Genomic DNA, 26,697 nt, shown 5'->3' on the forward strand with positions numbered 1-26,697 from the left:
CCTGAATCCAAAGCAATAGATTTTGGAGGAGCCACAGGATGAAAAACAACAGGGAACATTGTACCTGGCAACTGATTGTCAACCTAAAAGAGAAAAAAAAGACCAACTCAATACGACTTAAAATAATTTTTTAAAGTTTCTTAGATAATATTATAGAAGCCCTTAGTTTCATCATAAACAACTGAATATAGTATATTTGGTATACTTAGAAGTTTTACTCTAAATCCATACAACTTTAAATGTAATTCCATAAGGTAAGCCTTTTTGCAAAAGAACATACAAATATCCTCATGTATATTAACATTACATGGCAGTATTCCTTAATGTAAATATTTGTACCTACAGATCATGTGAGATTACAACTTCCTACAATCTAACTAACCATATATGAAGAAAATAGAAATTTAAAAAAATATGAATTTTTTTTTATTATTGGAAAGTCAGATTTACAAAGAGGAGGAGACAGAAAGATCTTCCATTCACCGGCTCACTCTCCAAGTGGCTGTAACAGCCAGAGCTGAGCCGATCTGAAGCCAGAAGCCAGGAGCTTCCTCCAGGTCTACCATGTGGGAGTAGGATCCCAAGGCCTTGGGCGATCCCATTCCACAAGCAGGGATATGAAAGGGATCCTTATAACATTAAAAAGGAAGGAAGACAGGGAGGCCAGAGGGAGTAAACAAGCATGTCCTCAACAGCATCCCACTAATAAAGCCCCATTTTTTGCCAATAAGGACAAGGGTCTATCTGGCTTGAGGAATCCCAGAAAACCAAAGGAATATTTACCAATGACACAACCTCAGTACAAACACCCTTAAAGGTTAACAAACAAAATTCAGATTGTAAGGAAGGTGTTAACTTTATAGCACATGTGGAAGAAGCAGGAAAGACACGACTGCAGCACAAACTACAATATTCCTCAAAAGAAATCACTTTTAAAACATTCCAAAGTAATTAAAAATGTCCATCTGAGAATGACAATGTTACCTGAAGCCAGTATAACCTGGCCCTTAAACTCCTTTGGTGGGGAGACTGCTTGAATTCAACCTGAATTCCTGATAAAAAATCCCGTTTAATAGGGCACCGAACAGGGAGGCGCATTTCCATTGGCACTTTATCAAAATTGACCTGAGCAGGGAAAAAAACACACACTTTTTATGAAGAGCTGGTGTTAGCAGAGGACCTATCCAATTTTATTAAATGTCTCTTTATCAGAAAATAGAAGAAATAATTTATTTCCTCAAAAGATCTACCACAAGATGATCTAGGCTGAAATCTTTAATGTACAAGTATCTTCTTTTTTTTTTAATAAACTTGAGAGAACTAGATAACAGCAGTGTAACTTTGTTAAATTACAGAAGCTACAATTTAAGAAGATGATGCATGGAATAAAAACTTCAATAAGGCATAATTCCAGGCAACCATTAAGCACACTTGTTTTGCTTAATAACTTGTTTATATCTGATGTTAATTTTATGTTTTGTTTTCATGTAAGCCTGGATCACAGAGACTGGGGAGCCACGGAAGGTAAGACACAACAGGCAGTCAGTGGAAATGCAGCACGGCACAGCTAAGACTAAAACAGCCAAACTGCATGACTAAGCAAAAGCAAGCTGGAAACTGCAGCCGAGCTCCAGGAGCCTTCCAGCACGATGACCTGCAGTCTTAACTCTGCCAAGGCTCAAAAAGAGCACAGCTTAATTTGCTGATACCACTCAGATCTAACAATTATTAACACTGAATTAATTTAATTGAGCAGGGTTTTGGTAAGTTTTTCATCAATGAAACATAATTTTACAGTCATTAGCAACATACACTGCTATTAATGAATAAATAATAGAACATAAATAAAGCTCTGGGTCTTAACTTGGACACTTACATTCTACTTAAAGTCATCATTGCCACCACAAACTATCTACAAAAGCGTAAAGAATTCTGCAATACCTCAAAATTGCTGTCCAGCTTAATCCAGCCATGGTCTTTTGACACTTGATGTTTCTGATAGGACTGTTCCAGTAACATTATCTGCTTCTGATTAAAAGGCTTCCATTTCTGCTTTGGTTTCATCTCCCACACAACACCAGAACTAAAACAATTCACAAACAAAATCAAATTAGAAAGCATTCAGGTTTGTGGAAGTATTAAATCAATTCTAGACTACAACAATCATTAATGTTCTAGGAAAACAATAGATTGCTTAAAATATCAAAATACATGTGTGTGACAAAAGTACATAAAGAAGGAAGTATTTTTCTGTTACACCTGACATCAGCCCCTTGACTCGAAAGCATTTCCTGCAAACAGCCAGAGAATGTGAATAGTTCAGGCTTTGTGGGCTGAGGCAAAATCAAGGTTCCTATTGTAGGGACTCAGATAACAAGAGACAAAGATTAACTTACCTTTCTTAATTAGTGAAATTTAAACTATAAAGTAACAACTGGTTATTATCTTTAAAAACACAAAATGTATTAATAAGAAAAATACACTTCTTTGTGGGAGTGACACATTTTACCCTGTATATCTCAAATGGTTACTTACTAATGCTGACCCAGAATGAACATCTTTTCAAATGTGATTTCAGGCACAGGAATCAGGGCTCTTAGTTAGGAAGTCTATATCGCACATCAAAGTGCGTGAGACTAACCCCCATGTCTAGCTCGTCAAACAGCCTTCCTGCTGACGCAGACCCTCATGGGCAGTGCCCACCACGCTCCAGTAACTGCGTCCCTGTCAGCCAGAGAAGCAGCCTGCACTGATTTCCTGGTTTCTGACGTTGGTCCCTTGGCTGAAGGAGCCATTTGGGGAAGGAACCAGGAAAAGCTGCTTTCTCTTTCTCTCTCTCTCTGCCTCTCAAACAATTCTTTTTAAAACAAAAATTTCAGAGATAGGTACTATCAAACACCAATATCAATCTATAAGAATATTATTTTAATTTAGCATTTACAACACAAGGGAGACATTCATAAAATTCTATTACTTTTGCCTTTTGGCACATACTAAAATATAGTACAGATCAATCACTTTCACTTGCAGGCTGCATGGAAACTCCTCAATTGCTCATGCATTTTTTTAAAAGATTTATTCATTTAAAGGGAGACAGAAGGAAGTAATCTTCATCCACTGGCTCACTCCCCAAATGAGGCCAAAGCTAGGAGCTCCTTCTGGGTCTCCCACGTGAGTGTAAAAGCCCAAGCACTGTGTATCATCCTTCTGTTGCTTTCCCACATACATTAAGAGGCTCTAGATCAGAAACAGAGCAGCAGTGACTCAAACTGGTATCCATATGGGATGCTGGCACTGCGTTAGCCTTCCATCCCACAATGCCACCCAAGTGCTTTTGAAACACGGAAATTTCCTGGTTGTTTGCACTGAAGTCAGAACAGAGATTACTGGAACTCAAGTTGCAGGTCATAAAGTATAGCATCTCTAAATAGGGACGGTATTAGAGATCACACATTTTGTTGTCATTTTGGACAGCACAAAGAATATAAAGCAACCTGACACTGCTTGTAATGTAAACACTAACTCATCAAAATTAGTTTACGTTGGTATTGTTTCACATACAATTATTATTTATTTTCTAATTTTAGTTTCACACTCAGTAAGACATCAATATATTTTTTGGAAAAAACAAATTTTTAAATCTCTGTCATCTAAATGAATTTACCATGGTATCACTTAAAAATAGTTCTACCTTTTAAGTTTAAAGAACACCAGGAATCATCAATTCTGCAGCTACAACTAATTTCCAAAACAATTAATTATCCAATAATGGTGACTGAGGGTGGAGCCTTTTGTTCAGAAAAAAATCATCCCTATTTTTCCCAAAAAGAGTATAATAAAAATTTAACACTGAAGAAATTAAATTCTTACATAAAGACAACATATAAAATATGTATATAATCTATGTGAAGAAGACTATAAAAAGTCTAGTAAAATAAAGTTCTACATAAATAGATACATTCCATGTACACAGATAATGAAAGCTCAGTACTGTCAGTTACTAACATGATTTTACAGCCATTTCCAACCTGAATCAAAAGAAAATTGTTGGGCCTGGGGGCGTGGCCTAGCAGCTAAAGTCCTCACCTTGAATGCACCAGGATTCCATATGGGCGCCGGTTCTAATCCCGGCAGCTCCACTTCCCATCCAGCTCCCTGTTTGTGGCCTGGGAAAGCAGTCGAGGATGGCCCAAAGCTTTGGGTCCCTGCACCCGCACGGGAGACCCGGAGGAAGTTCCTGGATCCTGGCTTTGGATCTGCATAGCATCGGCCGTTGCATTCACTTGGGGAGTGAATCATTGGACGGAAGATCTTTCTCTCTATCTCTCCTCCTCTCTGTATAGCTGACTTTCCAATAAAAATAAATAAATCTTCAAAAAAAAAAAAAGGAAATTGTTTCATGGCTACTGAAAAACTGATTCTAAAATTCATACAGAAAAGCAAAAAAGTCAATACAATATTGAGAGGACAGAATCAGAAGACTGACACTATCCCACTGTAACATTTACTATAAAATTACAAAACTTAAGACAGCGTAGTACTGATGAAAGTGTAAACAGATAAACACAGAAAACCTAGAAACAGACCCAGTCAGTCACTTGAGCTTTTAAAGAAGCAAAAGTACTTCAATGGAGAAAGGAAGAGATTGACATTTGTATACAACAAAAAATAAATCTACACATGAAGCTTACAGCTTTTACCAATATAAACTCACTTTAGAGACTTCAACATAAAGACATAAAATTTCAAAATTCCTTTATGATAACAGAAAGAAAGCTAAGTGGTTGTGGTTTTAGCAATGACTTTCCAGATGTAATATCAAAACAGCAATCCATGAAAGAAAAACTTTGTGTGTTGGTTTCTGTGGAAACTTAGAAATTCTGTGTGAAACACACCGTTAGAATGAAAAGCCAGGACCTGTGCTGTGGTGTGGGATGGACAGTCACTGCATGCTGCATTAGTGTCCCACTCGACCACTGGTCCAAGTCTCGGCTGCTCCAACTCCAATGCTGCTACATGCTGACATGCACGGAAAGGCAGAAGAGAATGGCCTAGGTTCTTGGACCTCTGTACTCACTTGGGAGACCAAAAGAAAGTTCCTGGTTCCCGGCTTTGGACTAGCCCAGCTTGGGCTGTGGCAGCCATGTGGAGAGTAAACCAGTAGAAAGATCTCTTTGTGACTCTGCCTTTCACATAAATAAATAAATCTTTATAGATAAAAAAGAATGAAAGGCAAGCCATAGATTGTAAAAACATATATAAAGAAAACAAATATGATAAAAGGATGATATTCAAAATTTGTAAAAAGTTCTAAAACTCAAAGAGTAACTGGTGTTGTAGTATACTGAGTCAAGCCATCCCATGAAATGCCAGCAGCCCATATAGGCACCAGTTCAAAGTTGCAGCTGCTCCACTTCTGACCCAGCTCCCTGCTAATGCATCAGGGGAAACTGTGAAGTTTGGCCCAAGTACTTGGATCTTTGCAACCATATGGAAGACCCAGATGGAGTTCCAGGCTCCTGGCTTTGTTCTGGCCAAAGGCATGGCCATTGCAGCCATCTGGCAAGAGAACAACAGATTTCTCTCTGCCTCTCTCTCTTCCTCTCTGCCTTTCAAATAAACAAATGTTTAAATTAAAAATATATATTTCATTCAAATCAAGCCACTGCCTCTTCTGTGACTTTTTCTCCAAATTTATTTCTGGTGACTTCCCTGGCCAAAAAAAAAAAACATACATGCACATATTTCTTTATAGTACATCTCATGGTTTGTACAAAAACAAAACCAGCAAGCAAGCAAAGAAAAATCACAAAAAATAAACCCTGTAAAAAACAAAGAATGAGGTGAACTACTGTTTTCCCCAACAACTGTGGGGAAAGATCATGATAGTGAAGACAAGATTTTTAATCATCTTTCTGTCTTTAAGTTTTTCAACTGCAATTCAGTTCAATTATTTAGTAAGTCTTTTGAAAATGTACAGTATATCACATTTGGACGAATGACCTATTTATTTTCATCAAGTTTAGTATTATGATCTCAATAACTTTTAATGATTTCTGATGACTCATCCTCTTTCTTGCATACCTGGTTATCCCAATATAGGAAACTTCCTGCTTGATTTCATTGTTGACCAAAGAAAGCCCAAGGCTGTGAAGAGACAAGGTTATCTCATGATCGGCCTGCTCCATTTCTTCCGCTTGTAGTGCTTTGGAAACCAAGGCAACATCATCGGTGAAAAGCAGAACCCGCTGGCGCCCATCGAGAAATGATACCCAGTGTATCTGAATATTTGCATCATATGGAAACTGTCCACATTCATCCTGTGGAGAAGAAAGACTTCTCATCAAACTAAGTATTAAGAAATATGAGGAAAGTTTAAAAAGACTGACTACAAAAATTAAAAATTCCTACCATTAAACTGACATTTAATCTATGTTGTAACAACTTTATTTTTTTTTCTTTCAAACAATGACAAGGATTAACAGTAGTTAGTGTTTTGGATACATTAGGTTGAGATGCTTCCTTAGTGTATCAGAGGGGTTTGAGGAGGAATGAGTACTGGCAGGTGGCAACAGTGCTGTAAGACGATGACTTTTCTCCAGTGGGGAACAGAATGATTCCACAGTCCTCACAGGGTGGGTATCTGACCTAGCAGTTAAGATACAGCTTGGGATGTCAACATCTGATATCAGTCCTTGCACTACTCCTGATTACAACTTCCTCCTAAGATGTACTCTGGGAGGAAGGAGATGATGGCTCAAGTAGTTGGGTCCCTGTGACCCACCTGGGAGATCTGGACATAGCTCATGGCTTTAGCCTGTTGCAGCTATTTGAGGAGTGAACTGGCAACTCAAAGTTCTGCTTGTCTCTCAAATAAGTAAACACAGATAAATGAATTTGTTTAAAAGAGAAAGTTATCCCCAAAAATACTTTATGCTTTGGGCCTGGCATAGTAGCCTAGTGGCTAAAGTCCTCATCTTGCATGCGTAGGGATCCCATGTGGGCATTGGTTCATATTCCAGATACTCCATTTCCCTTCCAGCTCCCTGCCTGTGGCTAGGAAAGCAGCAGAGGATGGTCCAAGTCCTTAGGACCCTATACCCATGTAGAAACCTGGAAGAAGCTCCTGGCCCTTGGCTTCAGATTGGCTAAGCTCTGGCCATTGTGGCTACTTGGGGAGTGAACCAGCAGTCAGAAGACCTTTCTCTTTGTATCTCCTCTCTGTAAATCTGATTTTCCAATAAAAGTAAAATAACATTTTAAAAATCTTCATGTTTTAATGATTGACAACATAAAAATACCTATGTTAATCATAGTGCCAAATAGTTAAACTATGGTGATCAGTTTGTACTAAGTCCACTAGAATAGTCTGCTAGGCTTAAGTGTTCACTTCACGGTTAGAAATAAAATCACTCTTCACTCCGAGCTTACTACAGACTCAACAACTGTCCCTCTCAATAGGTACAAGTACTTACTTTGTATTTTTCCAGAACACTAACATAGGTACATGATAAGTTCTTTATTGTTAATTAAAACTTAAGATTACTTTTGGAGTATATTACATGTCAAAACAACTTATCCACATGTTGTACTCTAATATACAATTCTGCTATTAAATATTTACTTGCTAAATATTATGGTTAATGGTGAATTAAGACTGTGATTTTAGAGTGAATTAAAATTATGTATGTGAAAATTAATGAAAAAAGAATTTCAGAAAGAGGGGACTGGGTGATGGAGAAGGGAAGGGATGGAAGAATAGTTATCTTCTAAGATTGGACCAATGAAATACATGAAATCTGTTCTTTTTATATTAAAATTATTATTTTTATCTCTATTGGAAAGGCAGATTGGCTTTATGGAGAGAATGAGATATAGAGAAAAAAAATCTGTCCACTGCTTCACTTCTCAAATGACCAAAGCAGCTGAAGCTAAGCCGATCCAAAGACAGGAGCCAGGAGCCTTCCCAGGGTCTCCCACGTAGGTGCAGGGTCCCAGGGACTTGGGTCACCCTTTACTACCTTCCATTTCAGCTCAGTTTCCCACGCTTAACACACTGATTTTTGTGACTATTTAATTCTTTCACAGCAAATACAGGAGCTTTTTGAAATATCTGCATACAATTACAAACATTCTCCCTATAGCTGCCTTTCTATACAGGCCTTGATAACCTCTTCCATAAAGTCACAACCACTCTGTGGTGCTGGCAATCATGAGAAAAAAGGAAATGGTACCAGGTAGGAGACAGTACTGAGAGAGCTCCCATATCTCTGAACTCCAAGTAAAGTGTATTGGGGAATGTAAGCCACCTTCTGAAACTGATACACTTTAGAATTTCTCTGTTGTAAAACTAAAACCCACTCCAGTTATCAGTCTTGTTTTTCTTTTATTTTTAAAAGATTTATTATTTTTTATTATTATTATTTTTTATTGGAAAGGCGGATATACAGAGAGGAGAGACAGAGAGGAAGATCCTCCGTCCGATGATTCACTCCCCAAGTGAGCCGCAACGGGCCGATACTATGCCGATCCGAAGCCAGGAGCCTCTTCTGGGTCTCCCACGCGGGTGCAGGTTCCCAAAGCTTTGGGCCGTCCTCTGCTGCTTTCCCAGGCCACAGGCAGGGAGCTGGAAGGGAAGCGGGGCTGCCGGGATTAGAACCGGCGCCCATATGGGATCCCGGGCGTGCAAGGCAAGGACTTAACCACTTGCGCCACCGCGCCGGGCCCCAAGATTTATTTATTTTTATTGGAAAGGTGGACATACACAGAGGAGGACAGACAGAGAGGAAGATCTTCCATCCACGGGTTCACTCCCCAAGTGGCTGCAATGGCCAGAACTGAGCTGACCTGAAGCCAGGAGCCAGAAGCTGCTTCTGGGTATCCCACGCCGGTGCAAGGTTAAGGCTTTGGGCCATTCTCGACTGCATTTCCAGGCCATAATGGGAAACGGGACCACTGGAACTAGAAGCAGCACCCACATGGGATCCCAGCACATTCAAGGTGAGGACATTAACTGTTGCACTACCGCACCGGGCCCCAGTCTCATTTTTCAAAGATATAAGTGTTTCCTTTTTTATAATATCCTAGTGGGAATATAGGAGAGGATAATTTAGTTGTTGCTGTCCAATTACTAACTTAAAACCAAAGCCTTTTAAACAACCATCACACAACAGAATATAACAGTACAGGTGCTGGCACAGTGGGACAGCTGGTTAAGCTGTGGTTTATAGAGCTAACATCTAATACTGAAGTACCAGTTCAGGTACCAGCTGCTCCACTTCCAATCCAGTCCACCAATAACATGCCTGGGAAAGCAGAGAAAGATGGTCCCTGCAACCATGTGGAAGACTGGATGGAGTTCTTGGCTCCTGGGTTTGGCTTGACCCAGCCAGGACTAGATCATTGCAACCACCTGATGAGTGACCCAGCAGGAAGAATATTGCTTCTTTAACTCTTCCTTTCAAATAAGTAAATAAATCTTTAAAAGAAAAGAGACTAGGACCCTATATGAGTTCTTTCACTATGAGATAAACAAAGCTACTTCAGAGAGTTCACAGAAAAACAGTAGTAAAATAAACTTATCTTGGTGCCATAAAAAGTTTGAAGTCCATGCATAATTTTTCATTATATGCACTCATAAATTTTTGAAGACTCCTTCATATTTCTTTGCTGAAGAAAACATGCCTAAAATCCTTACATGCAACAGTGGTACAGATACGATCAAACTAATTTTTTAATTAGTTTTAAAATTCCTCATCAAAAAAGAAATTAAAAGGGTTTTACAGCTCATTACTTGAACAAAAGAAACAGACTTACTTTAAAATTGTAAATAAATGCTTTCCATTGACCTACAACACAATGCTGTTATGAACAATCTGTAACTTAAAATCAAAAAGTAAGTTACTTAGTTCAGCAGGTACAAAAAGGGCTTGGCAAAGTCCAGGTGTCCATTTCCCTCACAATCAGGAGCTCAAATAGCATTCATTCACATAAAATGATACCTTTAATAGATCTTGTTCCCCAACATTTGCAGCATATCTCCACGTAAGCTTCCTCGTGCCTGTAGGATCTTCCCAGGCAAAGAGTCGGGTTTGTCTTGGCAGCAGTGCCAGTTCTTCCTGTGATCCACTAAAACACAATGGAAAGAGGGAAGATGAGATGATCTTTGCCCTGAGAATCCTGTATCCATAGTTTACTGACGAAAAGACTGGCAGAAAACCACTACAACACTGCCTGAGCTAATAAAACATAATTTTGCCCAAATATAAGCATCCTAAAATGCCCAATCAATTCTCAGTTTTAAAGCTTTGGGAAAATGAATACTGACTTTTCTAAAACTGCAGGTACAATCTGGACTAGGTGGAATCATAAAAATGGAATTCATTAAGGTAATGGACTGGTACACAAGGTCAATCTGTGAAAAAAGTGATACACAGCAAATATTAGCAGAAGGACTTCATTCAGTACTTAAATTTAAGCTTTAAAAAAAACCTATGTATTTAGTTATTTGAAAGATAGGAGCAACAAGAGAGAAGGAGAGAGAGAAATCCTCTGGTTCACTGTCCAGATGGCCTCAATGGCCAGGGCACGGACAGGCTGAAGCCAGGAATCAGGAGCATCACCTGGATCTCCCACACACGCAGCAGGATCCCAAACACATAAGCCATCTTCTGCTGCTTTTCCCAGGCCATTAGCAGTCTGCTAAATCCAAAGTGGAGCAGCTGGTACATGAACCATAATCCGCATGTGGGAAACTGGTGTTACAAGCTGTGGCTTTACTCACTACACCATAACTCAGTTTAAACTTATTGATCAAATGTGGTATGTGGCACCTACTGTTAGTCTCATGGTAAAAGAAAAAAACGATGTATACCATTATTACTTCTATAATCAATGGACCTTGACTATAGTAGTAGCCTTGGCATTTTTTAGGCAAGTGAAGGAAAAGCAAAGTTCTAAATTCCACCCCAAATCTGCTCAATGATAATCTGCATTTTAACAAGGGTCTCCAGTAATCTACCTATGTTTTAATTGTAAACTGTGCTTTTAAATCTCACTGGGCTCAAGCTACAAACGTTAAGAACAGAAAACTGTTCAAAAAACGTATGCATCTGATATATTTTATTTGGGTATCTACATATACATAACTTTTCTTTATGCACATAAAATTAGTGTAATTTTATGGCTTAAAACTGATACAGCATTAAATAATAACTTTAATGTGAAAAATAATTAGGCATTCCAGTTGAAATGAACATTTCCAAGTTTTGCTGCAGAAAAGTAATGTGTTTGATTACAGAATACTAACCCAAAATGTGTAGGGCGCCAGTAATTGACAATACATTCCATATTATTATATTACCTTCCTACAATGTGCAGCTCAAGTGTTCCCTAAGAAGCACTGATCATTAAAAGCAAATCCAGTTCTCCATTAGGCCTTTTATACCTCTGTTTATACAGAAGAACATCCCACTGTGTGTGGTTCATGATCAGGGCAGGTGCAGATCCTTCATGGTAATCAGAAAAAGTGATGACAGTTGAATGCTCCGCAGTGTTTACATCTACCAGGATACCACCATTCTATTGGGAAAAAAGAAATGCAATATTTAGTGCACTGGTTTAAACTGCAATTGACATATGGAATACCACTTAAAAACAAAAGCTTTGCTTTCTTAAGTTCTAACTAAAAAGTAATTTGCCTCCAAGCTTTTACATTCTGGAGAGCATGAATTGGGATGGGGCAGACCAGACTGGCAGAGCTACAACACTTGCTGACCAAATGTGGGCTGGCCCAGGGAAAATCCAGGCTGGGTTTACTGTTCATACTTGTGCAAGCATAGGTCAGAGTGGGTGTTGGGTTGGTTGGGCCCTGCTACAGCATCAGCAAGCAGATGCTAGCACAGCGGGGCTAATTCTGTCAAGCCAAACTGTAGAACCATCTGGAGACTGCATGATCTGGGAGTGGGAGTAGGCCTAGGAGGGAAACAGTGGGCACTTCCCTCCTGGGATGCCCACTCCATCTGGTGAGCATGAGAACCAGGACTTGGGCAGGCATGGCTAGACAGAGAGTGGCACCAATCAGCAGGTATGTGGGCTGGATAGGGGGGCTGGTTGGGCTAAACTAGGCTTACTGCCTACTGACAAGTATGAGAGTTGAATGGGATGTGGGACAGACTGGATCAGTCTCTTGTATATACTGGCAAGCATGGGAACCAGAGTAGGGCATGGGTCTGGTGAGGGTTATTGGGAGTCGCCCCTACTAGGCTGCAGCTCCCACTGGATACATGGGGGACAGGATTGAGATGGGCTCCAACACCCATTGGTTTGTGTAGAAGATGGGGCTGGAGGCAGAATTGACCCAGCAATTGCAACCACTAACATACGCATAGGCTGATATGGATGACAGACTGTGCCATACCCTGTACTAGCAAGCACACCCAAGAATCTGGTCTGGAATCATTTCAGACGAAGTTTCTCTGGGGATCCCCCCCAATCAAACTGCTGTACTCAGAACCTCAATCACAAAGAGAATTGCAGATTCCATGATCTGACTGTGGAATGCATGTGTCAAAGCTGAGCCTCCTCAGTGGCTCAGACAGAGCAGTGGACAGCATATCCAGGTGCACATGGAGGATATGGCAGTACATTGGAACCTGAAGAGGACACCTGATACCATAACAGAGACCAGAAAAAAATGATCAACTAGCCCAGCCAAGTGTTGACAGTGAAAATCCGGGCAAGTGGAGAATCTAAGGTGGACTATGTCAGCCAGTGGATTCTGAAGAGATCTAATTGTATTTAGAATGGCGAGACTGGCAGCAATGCTAAAGAGCTGAACTATCGAAACCACTTGAGCAATGCTATTGCAGCAGTTCTACACTGGGGACCCTGGGATGGTTGGGAGGCTGGGTGTGGCTTCTCCCTTTGTCTCTCCCCTTCCCACAAATAAAGAAAGCAAAAAAACAGAATGTGGAAACAATGGTCTTACCCACTTTCCTATAGCCCCTGACCCTCTGTACCATAATCAACTATGTAAAGATCATCAAAAAATTAAATAAAAAATATATATGGCATTACAGATGGTTACAGCATCACCTAAAAGCCATCATTGATTTTTACAATATAACTACATCATGTTGTAATTTAATTAAGTATTTTAGAGCAAATTTTAAATGTTTTAAACATCTAATATATATTAAATATACTAACTATATCAATACATTTTATTAATATAAATTTATATGTGTCAGGTTTGTATTACTTATCTATGTTACATACACTTATAAATTTATGTCACAGACATTTTTATATTATATACTGAATACATTCAGTATAAAAAAAGATATTTTCTATCAAAATATAAAAACTTACCAGTTCTTCCAAGCTCAATAAAGTGCCATTATCCTGTCGATTATAAAAGAATGGTTTGGAAGATCCTTCACAGCCTACCACTCTTACACACAGTTTGCCTGACAAACTTTCAGGCCAAAAAGGAAGGCACTGGAAAAACAGGTTAGGATCAGTGTTAAAACAAATACTGTAACAGTGAATTAAGTTCTCACTTCAAGGTCTAAATCAGACCTCAATTCAATTCTTTCTCTATCATATTATTACGACTGCATCATATTATTACTATATCACAGTCTGATTAATGACAAAATAGTGACTATCCATAAAACCGACCAATGCAACTGCATCAAAAGAATAGAGACTAGTCTATAAGTGTCTATAGTTTTGATACAATACAGGGAACTGAAGAAAACTTGTTGGTTTAAAAACAATCAGATACATGTAGAATATTTAGAAACTATAATCCCAACTTGCTTTCATATACACCTCCATTTTAATTCATTAATGCGTAATAAATTCTTTCACCAAGTATCTTACTCTAGATAAACTAGAAAGATCACTGAAGGAGGAGAAAATTGACACATCAACCTGGCTAAGTACTGACACTACTCACTTCATGTCTTATCTTCATCAAACTGTATGCTGAGAGTTTAAAACTTTTGCAGAAAAATGGAATCTAAAGGTAAACTTATTTTTGTGCTAAACAGCAATTTCTTTTTCCAAAATATACAATTTGGCAAAATTTTTCAAGTATCCTCATACTTATTTCAAATTGAGTTTTCTTAGCTTTAACACTAGAGTTTTGTTTCATAAAACAAGTTGGCTTTGTTTTATAGAATACTAAGGTAAATTTTACTTCTGAATAAAAACATTATAATCATTTGTCTGTCTCCAGAGATCACTCTAAATGATCCTGCCTCTTAGAGCTTTAAATCTGTATTCTAACTAGAATCCTTCATTTTGAGCCATTTGCTAAGTACTTTTAAAAAAGATTTTGGAAGAGGCTGGCACCATGGCTCCATAGGCTAATCATCCACCTTCAAGTGCCAGCATCTCATATGGATGCTAGCTTGTGTTCCAGCTGCTCCACTTCCATCCAGCTCCCTGTTTATGGCTGGGGAAAGCAGGGAAGGATGGTCAAAGTAGTTGGGCTCCCACACCCACATGAAGACCCGAAAGAGGCTACTGGCTTCAGATGAGCTGATCTCAAGCCACTTCAGCCATTTGGGGAGTGCATCAACGAATAGAAGATACTTCTCTCTCTGTCTCTCTTTCTCTCTGTAGAGTCTGCCTTTCAATCAAATAAATAAACAAATAATTCCAGAAATTTTCTTTTAAAGATGGATGAAGAATAAAAAAATGACCTTCAAATACACTCAAAGTCAATTGGCTTGCTTGGAAACTCAAAAACCAAGCAGTCAGGCTTCTCTTTGCACCTGTCCTATCCCCTTCTTTCTCTTCCATTCATGTCACGTCCTTAAATACTAAGCAGCCAGCAAAGTTAGCTCAAATCCTACCTTTCCAAGGTAATTTTTCATTTTCTTTTTTTTTTTAAAAGATTTATTTTTATTATTTTTTTTCATTGGAAAGGCGGATATACAGAGAGGAGAGACAGAGAGGAAGATCTTCCATCCGATGATTCACTCCCCAAGTGAGTGCAACAGCTGATGCTATGCCGATCCAAAGCCAGGAGCCTCTTCCGGGTCTCCCACGTGGGTGCAGGGTCCCAAAGCTTTGGGCCGACCTCGACTGCTTTCCCAGGCCACAGGCAGGGAGCTGGAAGGGAAGTGGGGCTGCCAGGATTAGAACCGGCGCCCATATGGGATCCCGGGCGTTCAAGGCGAGGACCTTAACCACTTGCTCCACCGCGCTGGGCCCAATTTTTCATTTTCATCTAGATCACCATAATCACAATCATTAGTTACCATTTCATCAAGAGCAGTACATTTGTATTTTCAAGGCAACTTCCTGCTTACCTATTTAGAAATTCTACAGTTCCCTAAAAGTTAACATGTACTATGTTTAGTTCCAAGAGTTAATCTACAGCAGGGGTGGGAACCTTTCTTTCCATCAAAGGCAATTTGAATATCTGTAACGTCTCTGATGTACTACATAGAATTATCAACCTGAATATTAGCCTGCAATAGATTTACTGAACTTTGAGTCCCACTCTTAGTTCCATTAGCAGGACCAGACCGAACCATTTCACAGTCTGTAGAAGGACACAGTGACCCTAGAAGGTCAGTGAGCACAGGATTACAACTGATAGGATAACACTTGCATCAGAAAAACTGGATGGATACCATTCGTGTGACTGATTGGATATCATTTGTACGAGAATAGCTGAATGGACAGCATGTGAATGAGAACACTTGGTGGGTTATACAAAACAGAAGAGTCCCAAACAAGCTTATAGAAACAATTGGTGGGTTCCATACCTAAGCTCAATACCTCCTCCCTTATCCTATGTCACCCTCGGTCTATAAAAGTCTGATGCCACTAATAAACTTTGGCTATTGATCATCAATCGGTAGTCCAGGTGTATTATTATTTTGTTAATCTTATGCTCCTTGCTCCAAGTCTATTGCTGCAGTACAGCGAACAACAGGCCATATCACAGGCTAAAAATTTTCCACCTCTTAAATACGTGAATGGGTCTTGGGTTTCTCTAACAAGATTATAGCTTCTTGACCATAAACACATAATTTCAACAACTGAGACAATACACAGCAAATAATTTATAACATATTTCTCACAGTTTATAAACCTTCCTACACATACAGGAAGAACTTTAAAAATGACTGTTAATCAGCTAGAGTGGGCTAATACCAAAAAAAAATTCCCTCTTTCAAAATACACTTAAAGTACAAAAGAAAAATCTTTCAAAGTTGCCTGTCATATTTTAACACAAAAATATAATAGGCAGGGAATATGACAGAGGCAATAAAATTCTTAATAAGTCTATACTTATTTGTGTTATTGTATTTGTATTATTTCTTTATGAAGAAGTTAAAGTAAATTTTACCTCTGAAGAAGCAATATAATTCCATTTATTGGTTGGCATTGAGCCATCAGATGCAATTTCACCAACTTCTAGTTCTAATGATGACTTGTTTGTGATAGTACAAAAGGGAGTAAGAGTAACTATTCGTGAAAGATTAAAACTGCTCATTTTGATGCTAACACCAACCTGTGGAAAGTAAACAAACTTATTTGAACTTAATTTCTTTGAAATACATACACATACTCACATACAATACACAGACATCTTATTGTTAAAAGAATGTTTCAACAAAGCAACTACTGCAAGCCATATTTCATTACTGAATATTTTCTTACAATGAAGAAAAATTAAGGTTCCTCACATTTGACAGGATCAGAAATGTATTTAAGAAGTAGCAATCAATTATTTAATTAATAGTTACCTGCAGTAAGATTTGCCTAGTATCCTTGCTAACATTCTAGACAAATTGCCATATAATCAGTGTAGAAGTTCAAGTCTTACTGCTTATCTGTTATCCTAAAGCAGCAATAGCTCAACTTATTCAAGCTTTCCTAGTATTCAAACTTAAAATTTAAGAAACACCTGGCAGATGATAGTTTTGAATGAAAATTCTAATATAACATGAATATTTACCAAGTTGCTCATTTGGAAGGATTTGATCCAAAGCCTCAAGTTTTGACAAACTCAGGTTTTGGTTTTATACCAGTAGCCACAGAAATGGATAGGTAACTCCCACATAAAAATAAATCTTGAAAAAAAAAACTTTGGCTTCAAATTTCTAAAAGTTTGAGGAATCAGCTGATTTTCTGAGCTGGACACAAGATGAATGGGGTCAAAGGTAAACAAGCAAGCACTCTCACCAGGTATTCCATATTGTTGGCAGGACACTTCACACATCCGTAACTTCCTACCGTATCCAGTGAGAACCCATTGGACCAGGCACTGGTTGAAATTTTTAACTGTACCTATACCAAAGAACATATACCATCATGTAAGAATTGACGGAATTATTAATTTTATTTGATACAAGGTGTAAGACCACTAGGAATATCTGTTGTCATGGAAACAGAAAAAAAAAGTCATACTGCAACTGGGTTACAGAACTATAGAAAACTCTAGGGGGCAGTCTGACAAAAGCACAGCTGTGACATTCCTATTCACCTGAGCAATGAGTACAGTGAACTTAATGAGACTCCGGGCTGTTTATAAAGAATCATGATTCAAAATTATACTTTTCAGTATTAGGTTTATATACAGATAACACATTCTTAAAGTTTCAGGGCAAGGTGAATTCAGATCATTAACATTATTCAAATACTAAATGAAAGGTGTTGTGAAAAGGAAAAGGAAAGAACGTAGGACAGTTTCTATCTTCAAAAACTTCCAACTGAACAGATCGATTAAAGATACATGTTTATGTTCAGGGAAGACAAATGATTCCCGGTTTCAAGATTAGAAATTATCTATTTTAACCTGTCAAATTGATAACAGCATACCTTATTTTTACTAAAAATATTCTTCTTCTTGAATGAGAATAAAATAATATCCCTAAAATCAGCTGGATGTTTCACATGAATATCTTCTGAACGATACTGGAGAACCCGAGAAGTTTTGTTGATTAGCCAATAGGGACTAAAGACAGAAAGTATCATTCGGCTGCCAATGCGCCTGACATGTACCGACAGATCAATGGTCACTGCTTCTGTGGAGTCAGCAGAAAAACACACAAGAAAGAATTCGGGAAGTGTATCACATATGCGGAAATGTCCATTCCAGTTCTTGCCCTGGTACTTCATCAGGACTAACTCCATTATTTCTCCACCAATTCTGGAATGTAGAACATCAGCAGTACTGCCTTCCGCTAGCTCATGAGTTTCTGCTGCTCCCTAAAAACAAACAAGGTTGCTTAGTGAATTTTTTTCATTTATTAAACAGAAAAATATATATTATACACAAATGCTAAGTAAGACTACTAGATGCAGATTAACTGCTAATTCTTTAATGATCACATTTAAATATTATGAATGAACAGTAAACACTAAGACCTAAAAGGAAACCACCATAGCATAGCCACAGGACAAAACTTCTAGCTACCAGCAGACTTAAAAGCACTAAGTTTGAGGAATAACATAAAAAAAATCAAATCTAAACCAAGAGGCAAAGGCCAGGTTCAGGACCCATGGCTGTTGTCCATGTGAGCTATGTCACTAAATGGGCCAGTATCTGGCTGGGCTTCACTGTAGCCTCTACTCACATACCATGCCCAATGGCACCTGTGAATATAATACCCAAAGTGATTCCAAAGTGATTTTAAAAGTGAATAATAGCAACATAAAAATCATTCTTTTTCACTGAGTTATATATTATACTGCATTGAACTATATAATGTAATTTAGTACCATTTAATTAATAAAATCAGTTTTTGCCTCCTCAACTAGCTCATTGTCAGATATACACAGAATTAATTTCTTTCCAAATGTTTGTATATTTCAAAATATGACAGCATTTAGAGATTTTAAAATATGTACCATCCATTATGAGAAAATATTTCCTTACAGTTTCTAAAGACAGTGATTATTTTCAATACAACTTTAAACTGAACAACCATAACACTGACTTAAAACCAAAAACTTAGAGAGAGATTAAAATGAATCTTCATTTATGTCAGATGCAGAAGGGAAGACTGTTAGGCATCAAGGAGTCAAACACTCTAGGAATCAGAGGCCATGTAATCTCTTTGTGACTTGGTCTCTATGTATGTAAAATGAATGCAATAACAGCACCTGTGTTATGAGACTTTCCAGGGACTGAAAGTGTTCACACACACAAGGATCAGAGCACAACACCAGGCACAGAAGATGCTATGTAAATTTCTGTTGCAATGGTTATTATAGCACTGCAAGTGTGCTATATTAAAAAGGGATAGGAACTAAACATTCCTTAAAACAAAATTAGATTTCACTCTGAGTAGTAATAAAAATCTAATGAAATGCCACAGATTTACCTCAAGTAAGTATCTGAGAGAATACGGGAGAAGATTCCGCAAAGTGAGAGGAGGATACAGATGAATAATGTAAGCTGGGTCCCAGTCTTCTCCGTGTGGACAGATGTAGCTTAATTCATCAGGCAAAGCAACTGTATTAACTATGAGAGGCAAGAAGTTGACTTCTGTGGAGGGACACTGCAACACACATCTGATCTCTCTGCTCCTGTGCAGTTCTTCCTTCCAGGAAATGTAAGTGGTGGATTCTTTGTACTGGTGTTCTAAGACCCCAGCAGGCTTGATAAACAATTGACACCTTCAGAAAAATAAACAGGGGAAGAGGTAGGGAAAATAATTTAGCCAAGAACTTAAAAAAAAAAAAAAAAAAAAACTCATTAAGTCATCTTGACCATGCTGCAAAGTAAGGTACTAGCATTTCTGGTTTTCCATACAAGAAAATCATGCTAAGAAAGAGTAAGAAACTTGCCCAGAGTGGCATTGTGACATAGTGGGGTAAGAGCACTACGCAGGAGATTACCCAGGAGTATGGGTCCCTGCATTCATATGGGAGATCCAGAAAAAGCTCCTGGCTCCAGTGTTTGGTCTTGAATAGCCTCAGCCATTGTGGCCATTTGGGGAGGGAATAATCAGATGGAAGATCGCCATCTCTGCCTCAAACTGTATCTTTCAAATAAATAAAAATAAATATTAAAAACAAAGCAAACTTTGTCAAAGTCATGTAGCTAACTCATGGAAGAACTTTGAAGAGAAAAAAATTCTGAAGCAAGAACAAATTTAAGACATTTTTTAAAAAATTTTAAATATGAAACAGTGTAATCATTCTGAAAAAAATTCTAAAAGTATTTACCTATATGAATCTAAAGGAATGTCGAACTCCTCTTCAGGTCTGGCTATTCCAATGCGCTCCAATAATTTAACATTTTTAACAAACTTATAAATGATAAAAGCAATAGAAAAATGATTTTTAACCTGTTAGACAAAAAGGCAGAAAAGCTGTGAAAAACATGTATCTGTTGAAAAGAACAAATATGAGAGGTACAAATTTACCTCTAAATCTAAAATGTTTCAAACTCAATATCAGAGGTGCTTTGAACAGTAATTGAACATTTTTACATTTCATTGCCATCTATATTAAACCTGATGTTCAAAAGTTCAGTTGAAAGTTATGTGGGTACCCACATAACTGAATATTACAGTCAATCAAATGTGCATTGTTCTTTTAAGATTTCAGACACACTTTGTCTAGTGCAATCTTTTTCTCAGTACATTACAAAGAAAATAACAGATTCATGAGAAAAAGTTCATTTTCTTGGCTGCTATGGAATGATAGGTAGAAGGAAACGTTCTTTTGCTAATCATATACTAGAATTTGTAAAAAGACATTCACAAAAAATGTCTAATACAAACTCTTTAAAGTAAAAAATAAAATATTTGCACAAACTAGTTCTAAATCAAGACACTAACACTTAATTAAGGGGCAATCATCATTTCAATGTTTCTTCATACAGAATTGAAACACACAATCCCAACTGATGCACAAAGAAAACAGGATGTCGACCAACTTGATGATCAACAGTAATTATAATAATAGCCCTCAGTTGTGAATTATTAATGGAATACACAAAAATATCAGTAATTCTAAACCATCAGACAACACTGGGTTTTTAATGAACAATCCTGTTTATAAACAATTAAAGAAATTGCAAAAACAAGTTCAACAGAAGGTAAGCATCACTTTAGTTTACTATTCAATTTCAAATAATCAGTACTGACCAAAACAATCTTTACTGTATTTTAACATTTAGTTAAATGATTTAATATTTCTGGACATATAGAAAGGGACAGTCGTTCACTCAAAAGTGTTACCTGTAGAGGGGAGCGAAGGGTGATTACTTTATTCCCTTCTGTGGCATCAATCTGTACCACGACTGAGTCAGAATGATTGGCAATGGGATTCCGTACATTATACAATCGCCGTCCAGGCCGGGCTACAGGAATATTTGCAACTTCTGTGTATCCATGAGGTACTAAGGCACATCATAAGTGAAAAGAATTTCAAACAGTAATTTATCAATATTTCTCTGACATAATAATCCTTATTAACACCCCAAAATAATGACAAGAATATTTTTTATGAGTAGGAATGGTTACTAAAACATGCTTTAATACACACATGAAAGTCACTGATACAAAACTTCTAACTTAAAATACGGGGAGTGATTATATTAAAACAAGCCAAATGCAAGTTATTTCGGGTTCTCTCAAATATAAAGTAACAATCTACAATCTTCCTTTATTAGTAATGATAGTCACTAACAGAAATATTTTTGGACTTCCAAATACAGTTACTTTCTGTTTTCAAGGAACTCCCATCCTATCTGCAGCACACCACATGCTTTATTATTGAAGGCTATGGAAACAATCTAGTTTTCTAAGAGCCTTATTGAATTAGTCAGGTTTTCTTTGCTCATATTTAGAAGAAAGCAACAAAAAAGAGTTCATCAATAATTGTCTTTCAATATACGTACAGTAAAATATTTTTTATATTTTATCAAAAATAAGACTATAACAATAGTTCTTATGATGACCTTAAAAGCCAGATAAACACCATGGCATACCAAAAGTCAGAGTGAAGAAGGAGCTTTCCTGGCGGCTTAAGATGGAAAGTTTTCCTGGACATGAAGATTCCATGCCGGAGTACTCCAATTCCAAAGTCTCACCAGCAGCAACATCGTAAATATCACTTTTCTCCGGAGAGCCCATTACTCTGAGGTTATGATTGGGCTGGACCTTAACGGGAACACCCAGGGTGTTTTTCACTGTAAAAGGAGCCCTGTCTTTTAAAGAATAGTCAAAAGTAGAGGCAGTGCCCTCAGAAAAACCCTGAAAAAGAGCATACCACAACAAAATTTTTGCAAAAAGTATTTTTCAAAATAATCAGTATTTATTTTTTAGAAAATGATTTGACCAAAAATAATCTATATATGTTTTAGATAAAAATTCTACTTATTGCCTAATCAATAATGAAAAACATACTTTTGCAAGGTTGTTGAAAACATTAAGACAGCTTTTAGATATTGTAATATTCATAGTATCTGCTGAAGAAATATGAACTGCCATTTGTGGCTCAGGAATGAAATCATCTCCTGGCACCAAACTTTTATCCTGGACTGGATTCTTCTTTATCTATGGAGATAAAAAAAATAAATTTTACACATTAACTATTAACAATATGTGCTATGACAACTTGTTAATAGTATGCAATTCACGTTCCTGCTCAACTGGGTGCTCCTGCTTTGTACTGACAAGTCTAAAGTATTCTTAAGAAATACCACAAAGAGATAATACAAAAGAATTCATAAACTAGAATAGGAATTCTCAGAACTTACTGGTCTTATTCTTAAAACCCACTGGGAATCTCAAAGAGCAACATTCCTGTGATTTCCACCTACATGGGTTTTGTTAGAAACTAGATAATAATTTAATAAAAAAAAATTACACATTAATGTAAATGAGATTTTAAACGCAAGGCAACTACTTGAAGAATAAAGTGAGGGGTTAGCAATTCTTAGGATGGTCACATCTTGTATCAGTTTGTCTGAGCTTGACTTCCATCTCCATGGCTTCCAACCCAACTTTTTAACTAATAAGCACCCTGGGATGCAGCAGCACGTAACTCCAAAAGTTGATTTTCTGCCTCCTATATGGGAATGATATTGAATTCCAGGCTCCTGACTTCAGCTTAGCTATTAAGAGCATTTGGGTTAAACTAGCACAGAATGAATACAGAATGAAAAAATTTTAAAGTGCATTTTAAGTAAATATACATGTAAATGCATATAATTCATATATATATATGTAAATAGCAACAAGAGGGACATTTATGAATCTCTTCAATGTCATCTTAAAAAAAGAAAGGTGAGTTCTTACTCCTGACCCAAACTGTTTCAACTTCACATTAACATCATCTGTGAAAACTCTACTGGAGGTTCAAAAGAGAATGCCTTAAAATGATACACAGGGCTGAGTCTTGCTACGACAATAGGGTTTGACCTCATAACTCCATTGAAAGTCTTTTCAGGATTCTAGAAGACATCTTGAATTGAACGAACAAAAATACATCCATGGAGACGTATAATCTCACTCTACATAAAGATTTTTTACAGTTTCCTTACTTCAAGATTTAAATTCCACTGTCTGTTCCCCTCCACTCTCTCGATCAGTGGCTCCCACACAGCATGGGTCTCATTGTAATAATGAACCTGGAAAGGTACAGAGTTATAATACATGATTTTCTCAACTTTAGTTGCATATTTCTGTAACCAGTAGGAAAAATATTTACGAACTAAAATTATATATCAATAACCACTTTAAAAATTCACTTAAAAACACAAAATAAAAGAGCATGCATTTTTCATTTATTATGATACAATAAAAAATGATTTAACAAAAAAACTCTTGAAATAATTACCAAAATACTAAGCATCAACAAATTAAAATTTAACATATGTTATCTAACCACATATGCATTTGATGTGGCCACGCATAAACTTTCAAGAAGCTGGCTCAGAACTAACAGATAGGACATACCTGTAGTGTCATGTCAGCGGCAGCAGCCATTAGGGAAGTCCAATTTTTAATTTTTCCTGAAAACTTAGACTCAGCCAGTAGTAAAGGTACAGTTCGATGTCCAAGGCCACATTCTAGGGTAACCTGAACTGTCTCCACAGCAAGAGTACAGTTCTCTTCTATCAATGGATTATCAATATCTTTGAAATTTTCAGTTATTTCTGTTCCCACGTCAACACCAAGAAACCAAGAATTATAATCATTAACAGACTTGATGCCCCAAAGGTCCATTTCCTTAGTTGTATCTTTGGAATCATCTTCTTTTGGTTTTGGAGACATGGCAGCCATGATTGTCATTACAGTATTAAGAATTATCGGTGAAATCTTGAAAGAAAGCAGAAAAAAATGTTCAGAACAGATTCTCTCTCATGAGAGGAATTAACATATAGGGTGCAAAAGTTAAAAACTAAAGATGTTTGCGTTTGTAACTTAACACAAGAGAGAATACAAAATGTGTCAATTGTATCGTAATGATCTCTGTTCAAGTTTCCTTGAATTAGTGTTACATACAGAAAGTCAAAAATTTAAACTGATCAGAGTAAAACAATGCTATGCCAATGGACAAATATTAGAAGTGCAATCAGCTGTTACCACTAAGTACTTTTTACTCACAGAAGCCATTAAGCTTTCTGAAACCAAAGACCACATATTTCTAATGCATTGAACACAACAATTTTTATACATGGCAGGAACTCAAAAATGCTTGTTGAATGTACAAAGAAATGAAACTAACTCAGCATTTAGAGAAAATACATGGAAAATTCAAGGAGCTTACCCCACCCCTATTTACAATATTATACGTGAAAATCATAAACCCATTAACAAAACAATATATAAGGCTATACTGTATTTTTAAATATTGGAGAAAATTATATTGTTATAAACATGGAACTTGAAATTAATTTGAGCTTCAGTGCAGTCACTATTTGTTGAAAACTTATACCAGTAAATCTATTATCACATACTGGCAGTACATATCTCATTTCTGTGTCCTTTAGACAGAAACATATTTCAGAAAATATCCTGATGTCTTTCATCTTTTAAATGGCTATAGAATTGTACTAAAGTAATCTGAATGTCTCTGGAAAGAAGAGACTCTTGTTTCAATACTTCAAAGAATTTTTTAATTCTAATTTATTCCTAGCATAAATTTGTTATTTCAAATATTTCATGAGCCAAAAAAAAAAATCACATAGTTCTGAAACTTCAATTATACTTCAAATAAACTCTAAAATAATAAAATGACGACAGCCTCAACTCTCTAATCTTTTCTTTCTTTTGCTTTTTAATCCCTTTTTCTGCCTTTTTCCTTCCTCCTACCCCAGTTTGGCTCTCCTCCCTAATTTAACCTCTCCAACACAAATATACACATTTAACAGAGAAAACTCTTCATTCAGTTGAAAATATTAAAAGTGCTCTTGGAAAGAAAATAGGAACAATCATTTTTATTTAAAAATATATTTTAATGTCACTTATTACTGACTATATGTCTATACTTCTTATCCAAGTTATAATAGGTATTGTGATATGTAAAATCAATTGTGCAGTATTATTAGAAAAATAAGAATTTTCACCCAAAGAATATGAAAGGCACTAACCTTAATTATGAATTCTTTAACCATAATATTTATATTTTGCTTTCCTGATACCCATGCACATTTTTCCATAAATAGAGAGCAGGGATGCAAGACCTAGTAAAAAATAAGTGAAATTCACATGTCCTTAGTGATACACTCATTATACAATAATACATACTTACAAGAGCCACTTCACATTTAACTTGGGACCTTTAACTACAGTCTACTACTAAAAGCAAAAGCCCAGGTCAACTGAGCCAAGAAGCTCTAGCATAGGATCTGAACTACAACAAATCTGTGGATACTGTATAGCACTCTAAGCACCTCTGATGGATTTCTTTACACTACCTCCTTAGAGGAGAGGGCATTTTAACAGCAGAAGTTTAACTGCTGTTTCCTCTTGCTTAGGCATGTTTTAAAAGATGCCTCTCATAAATATATGGTTGAGGTATCGCTAAAAATGAACTGAAGATAAAAGAAAGGTAAATGAAAAGTCTCTAGATGATTACATAGCCCAATATTCATTATCATGTAAGTTCTTATCACAATACATTTCAAGGGGCCCATGCCATGACTCAACAGGATAATCCTCCACCCTCAAGCACCAGCATCCCATTTGAGCATTGACTCCTTTTCCAGACGCTCGATTTCTGATCCGTCCCACTGTTTATGGCCTGGAAAAGCAGCAAAAGATGCCCCAAGTCCTTTGGCCCTGTACCCACATGAAAGACCCAAAAGGAGCTCCTGGCTCCTGGTTCTTGGCTTCAGACCAGCTCAGCTTCAGTCACTGTGGCTATATGGGAAGTGAACCAGCAGATGGAAGATCTTTCTCACTGTCTCTCCTGCTTTGTGTAAATCAGCCTTTCTAGTGAAAATGAATAAATATTTTTTAAAAAGTTCTCATGAGAGGGTGGGCTTTAAAAAATATATACATTGCAAACATTTACACTTGATGACATATTAAAATATGAAGTCTATATTCTCATATATTGTTAAAGAAATAAAAGAACCATGCCTCCAAACTGACTGGAGTGATCAGAATTACAAAACTCTCAATTTTAAAATAATTAGGCTGAGTTTTAAATAGGCATAATCTTTCTGCACTATGTTAAAATATAATCCTGGTAAAAGAT

General features: G+C 37.0%; 1 protein-coding gene across 3 annotated transcripts in view; it reads right to left on the bottom strand.

Moving 5' to 3' along the window:
• The window catches only part of VPS13C (vacuolar protein sorting 13 homolog C), a 171,484-nt gene that overhangs the window by 27,611 nt on the left and 117,176 nt on the right, over positions 1–26,697 (bottom strand). For all 3 annotated transcript variants that reach the window (XM_040969557.1, XM_040969556.1, XM_040969558.1), the window contains 18 exons: positions 25,586–25,678; positions 23,949–24,311; positions 23,534–23,620; positions 22,395–22,544; positions 21,977–22,241; positions 21,225–21,385; positions 20,206–20,327; positions 19,359–19,653; positions 17,851–18,240; positions 17,215–17,319; positions 16,376–16,540; positions 13,372–13,500; positions 11,447–11,580; positions 10,002–10,128; positions 6,085–6,320; positions 1,942–2,083; positions 985–1,125; positions 2–83 (listed from right to left, as the gene is read on the bottom strand). In XM_040969557.1, the coding sequence (XP_040825491.1) occupies positions 2–83; positions 985–1,125; positions 1,942–2,083; positions 6,085–6,320; positions 10,002–10,128; positions 11,447–11,580; positions 13,372–13,500; positions 16,376–16,540; positions 17,215–17,319; positions 17,851–18,240; positions 19,359–19,653; positions 20,206–20,327; positions 21,225–21,385; positions 21,977–22,241; positions 22,395–22,544; positions 23,534–23,620; positions 23,949–24,311; positions 25,586–25,678 (3,187 nt within the window). The remainder of the gene's footprint in view (position 1; positions 84–984; positions 1,126–1,941; positions 2,084–6,084; positions 6,321–10,001; positions 10,129–11,446; positions 11,581–13,371; positions 13,501–16,375; positions 16,541–17,214; positions 17,320–17,850; positions 18,241–19,358; positions 19,654–20,205; positions 20,328–21,224; positions 21,386–21,976; positions 22,242–22,394; positions 22,545–23,533; positions 23,621–23,948; positions 24,312–25,585; positions 25,679–26,697) is intronic.

The sequence above is a fragment of the Ochotona curzoniae genome, unplaced genomic scaffold (genome assembly GCF_017591425.1).
Source record: "Ochotona curzoniae isolate NIBS_2020 unplaced genomic scaffold, NIBS_Ocur_1.0 scaffold_4701, whole genome shotgun sequence".
Classification (NCBI taxonomy): domain Eukaryota; kingdom Metazoa; phylum Chordata; class Mammalia; order Lagomorpha; family Ochotonidae; genus Ochotona; species Ochotona curzoniae.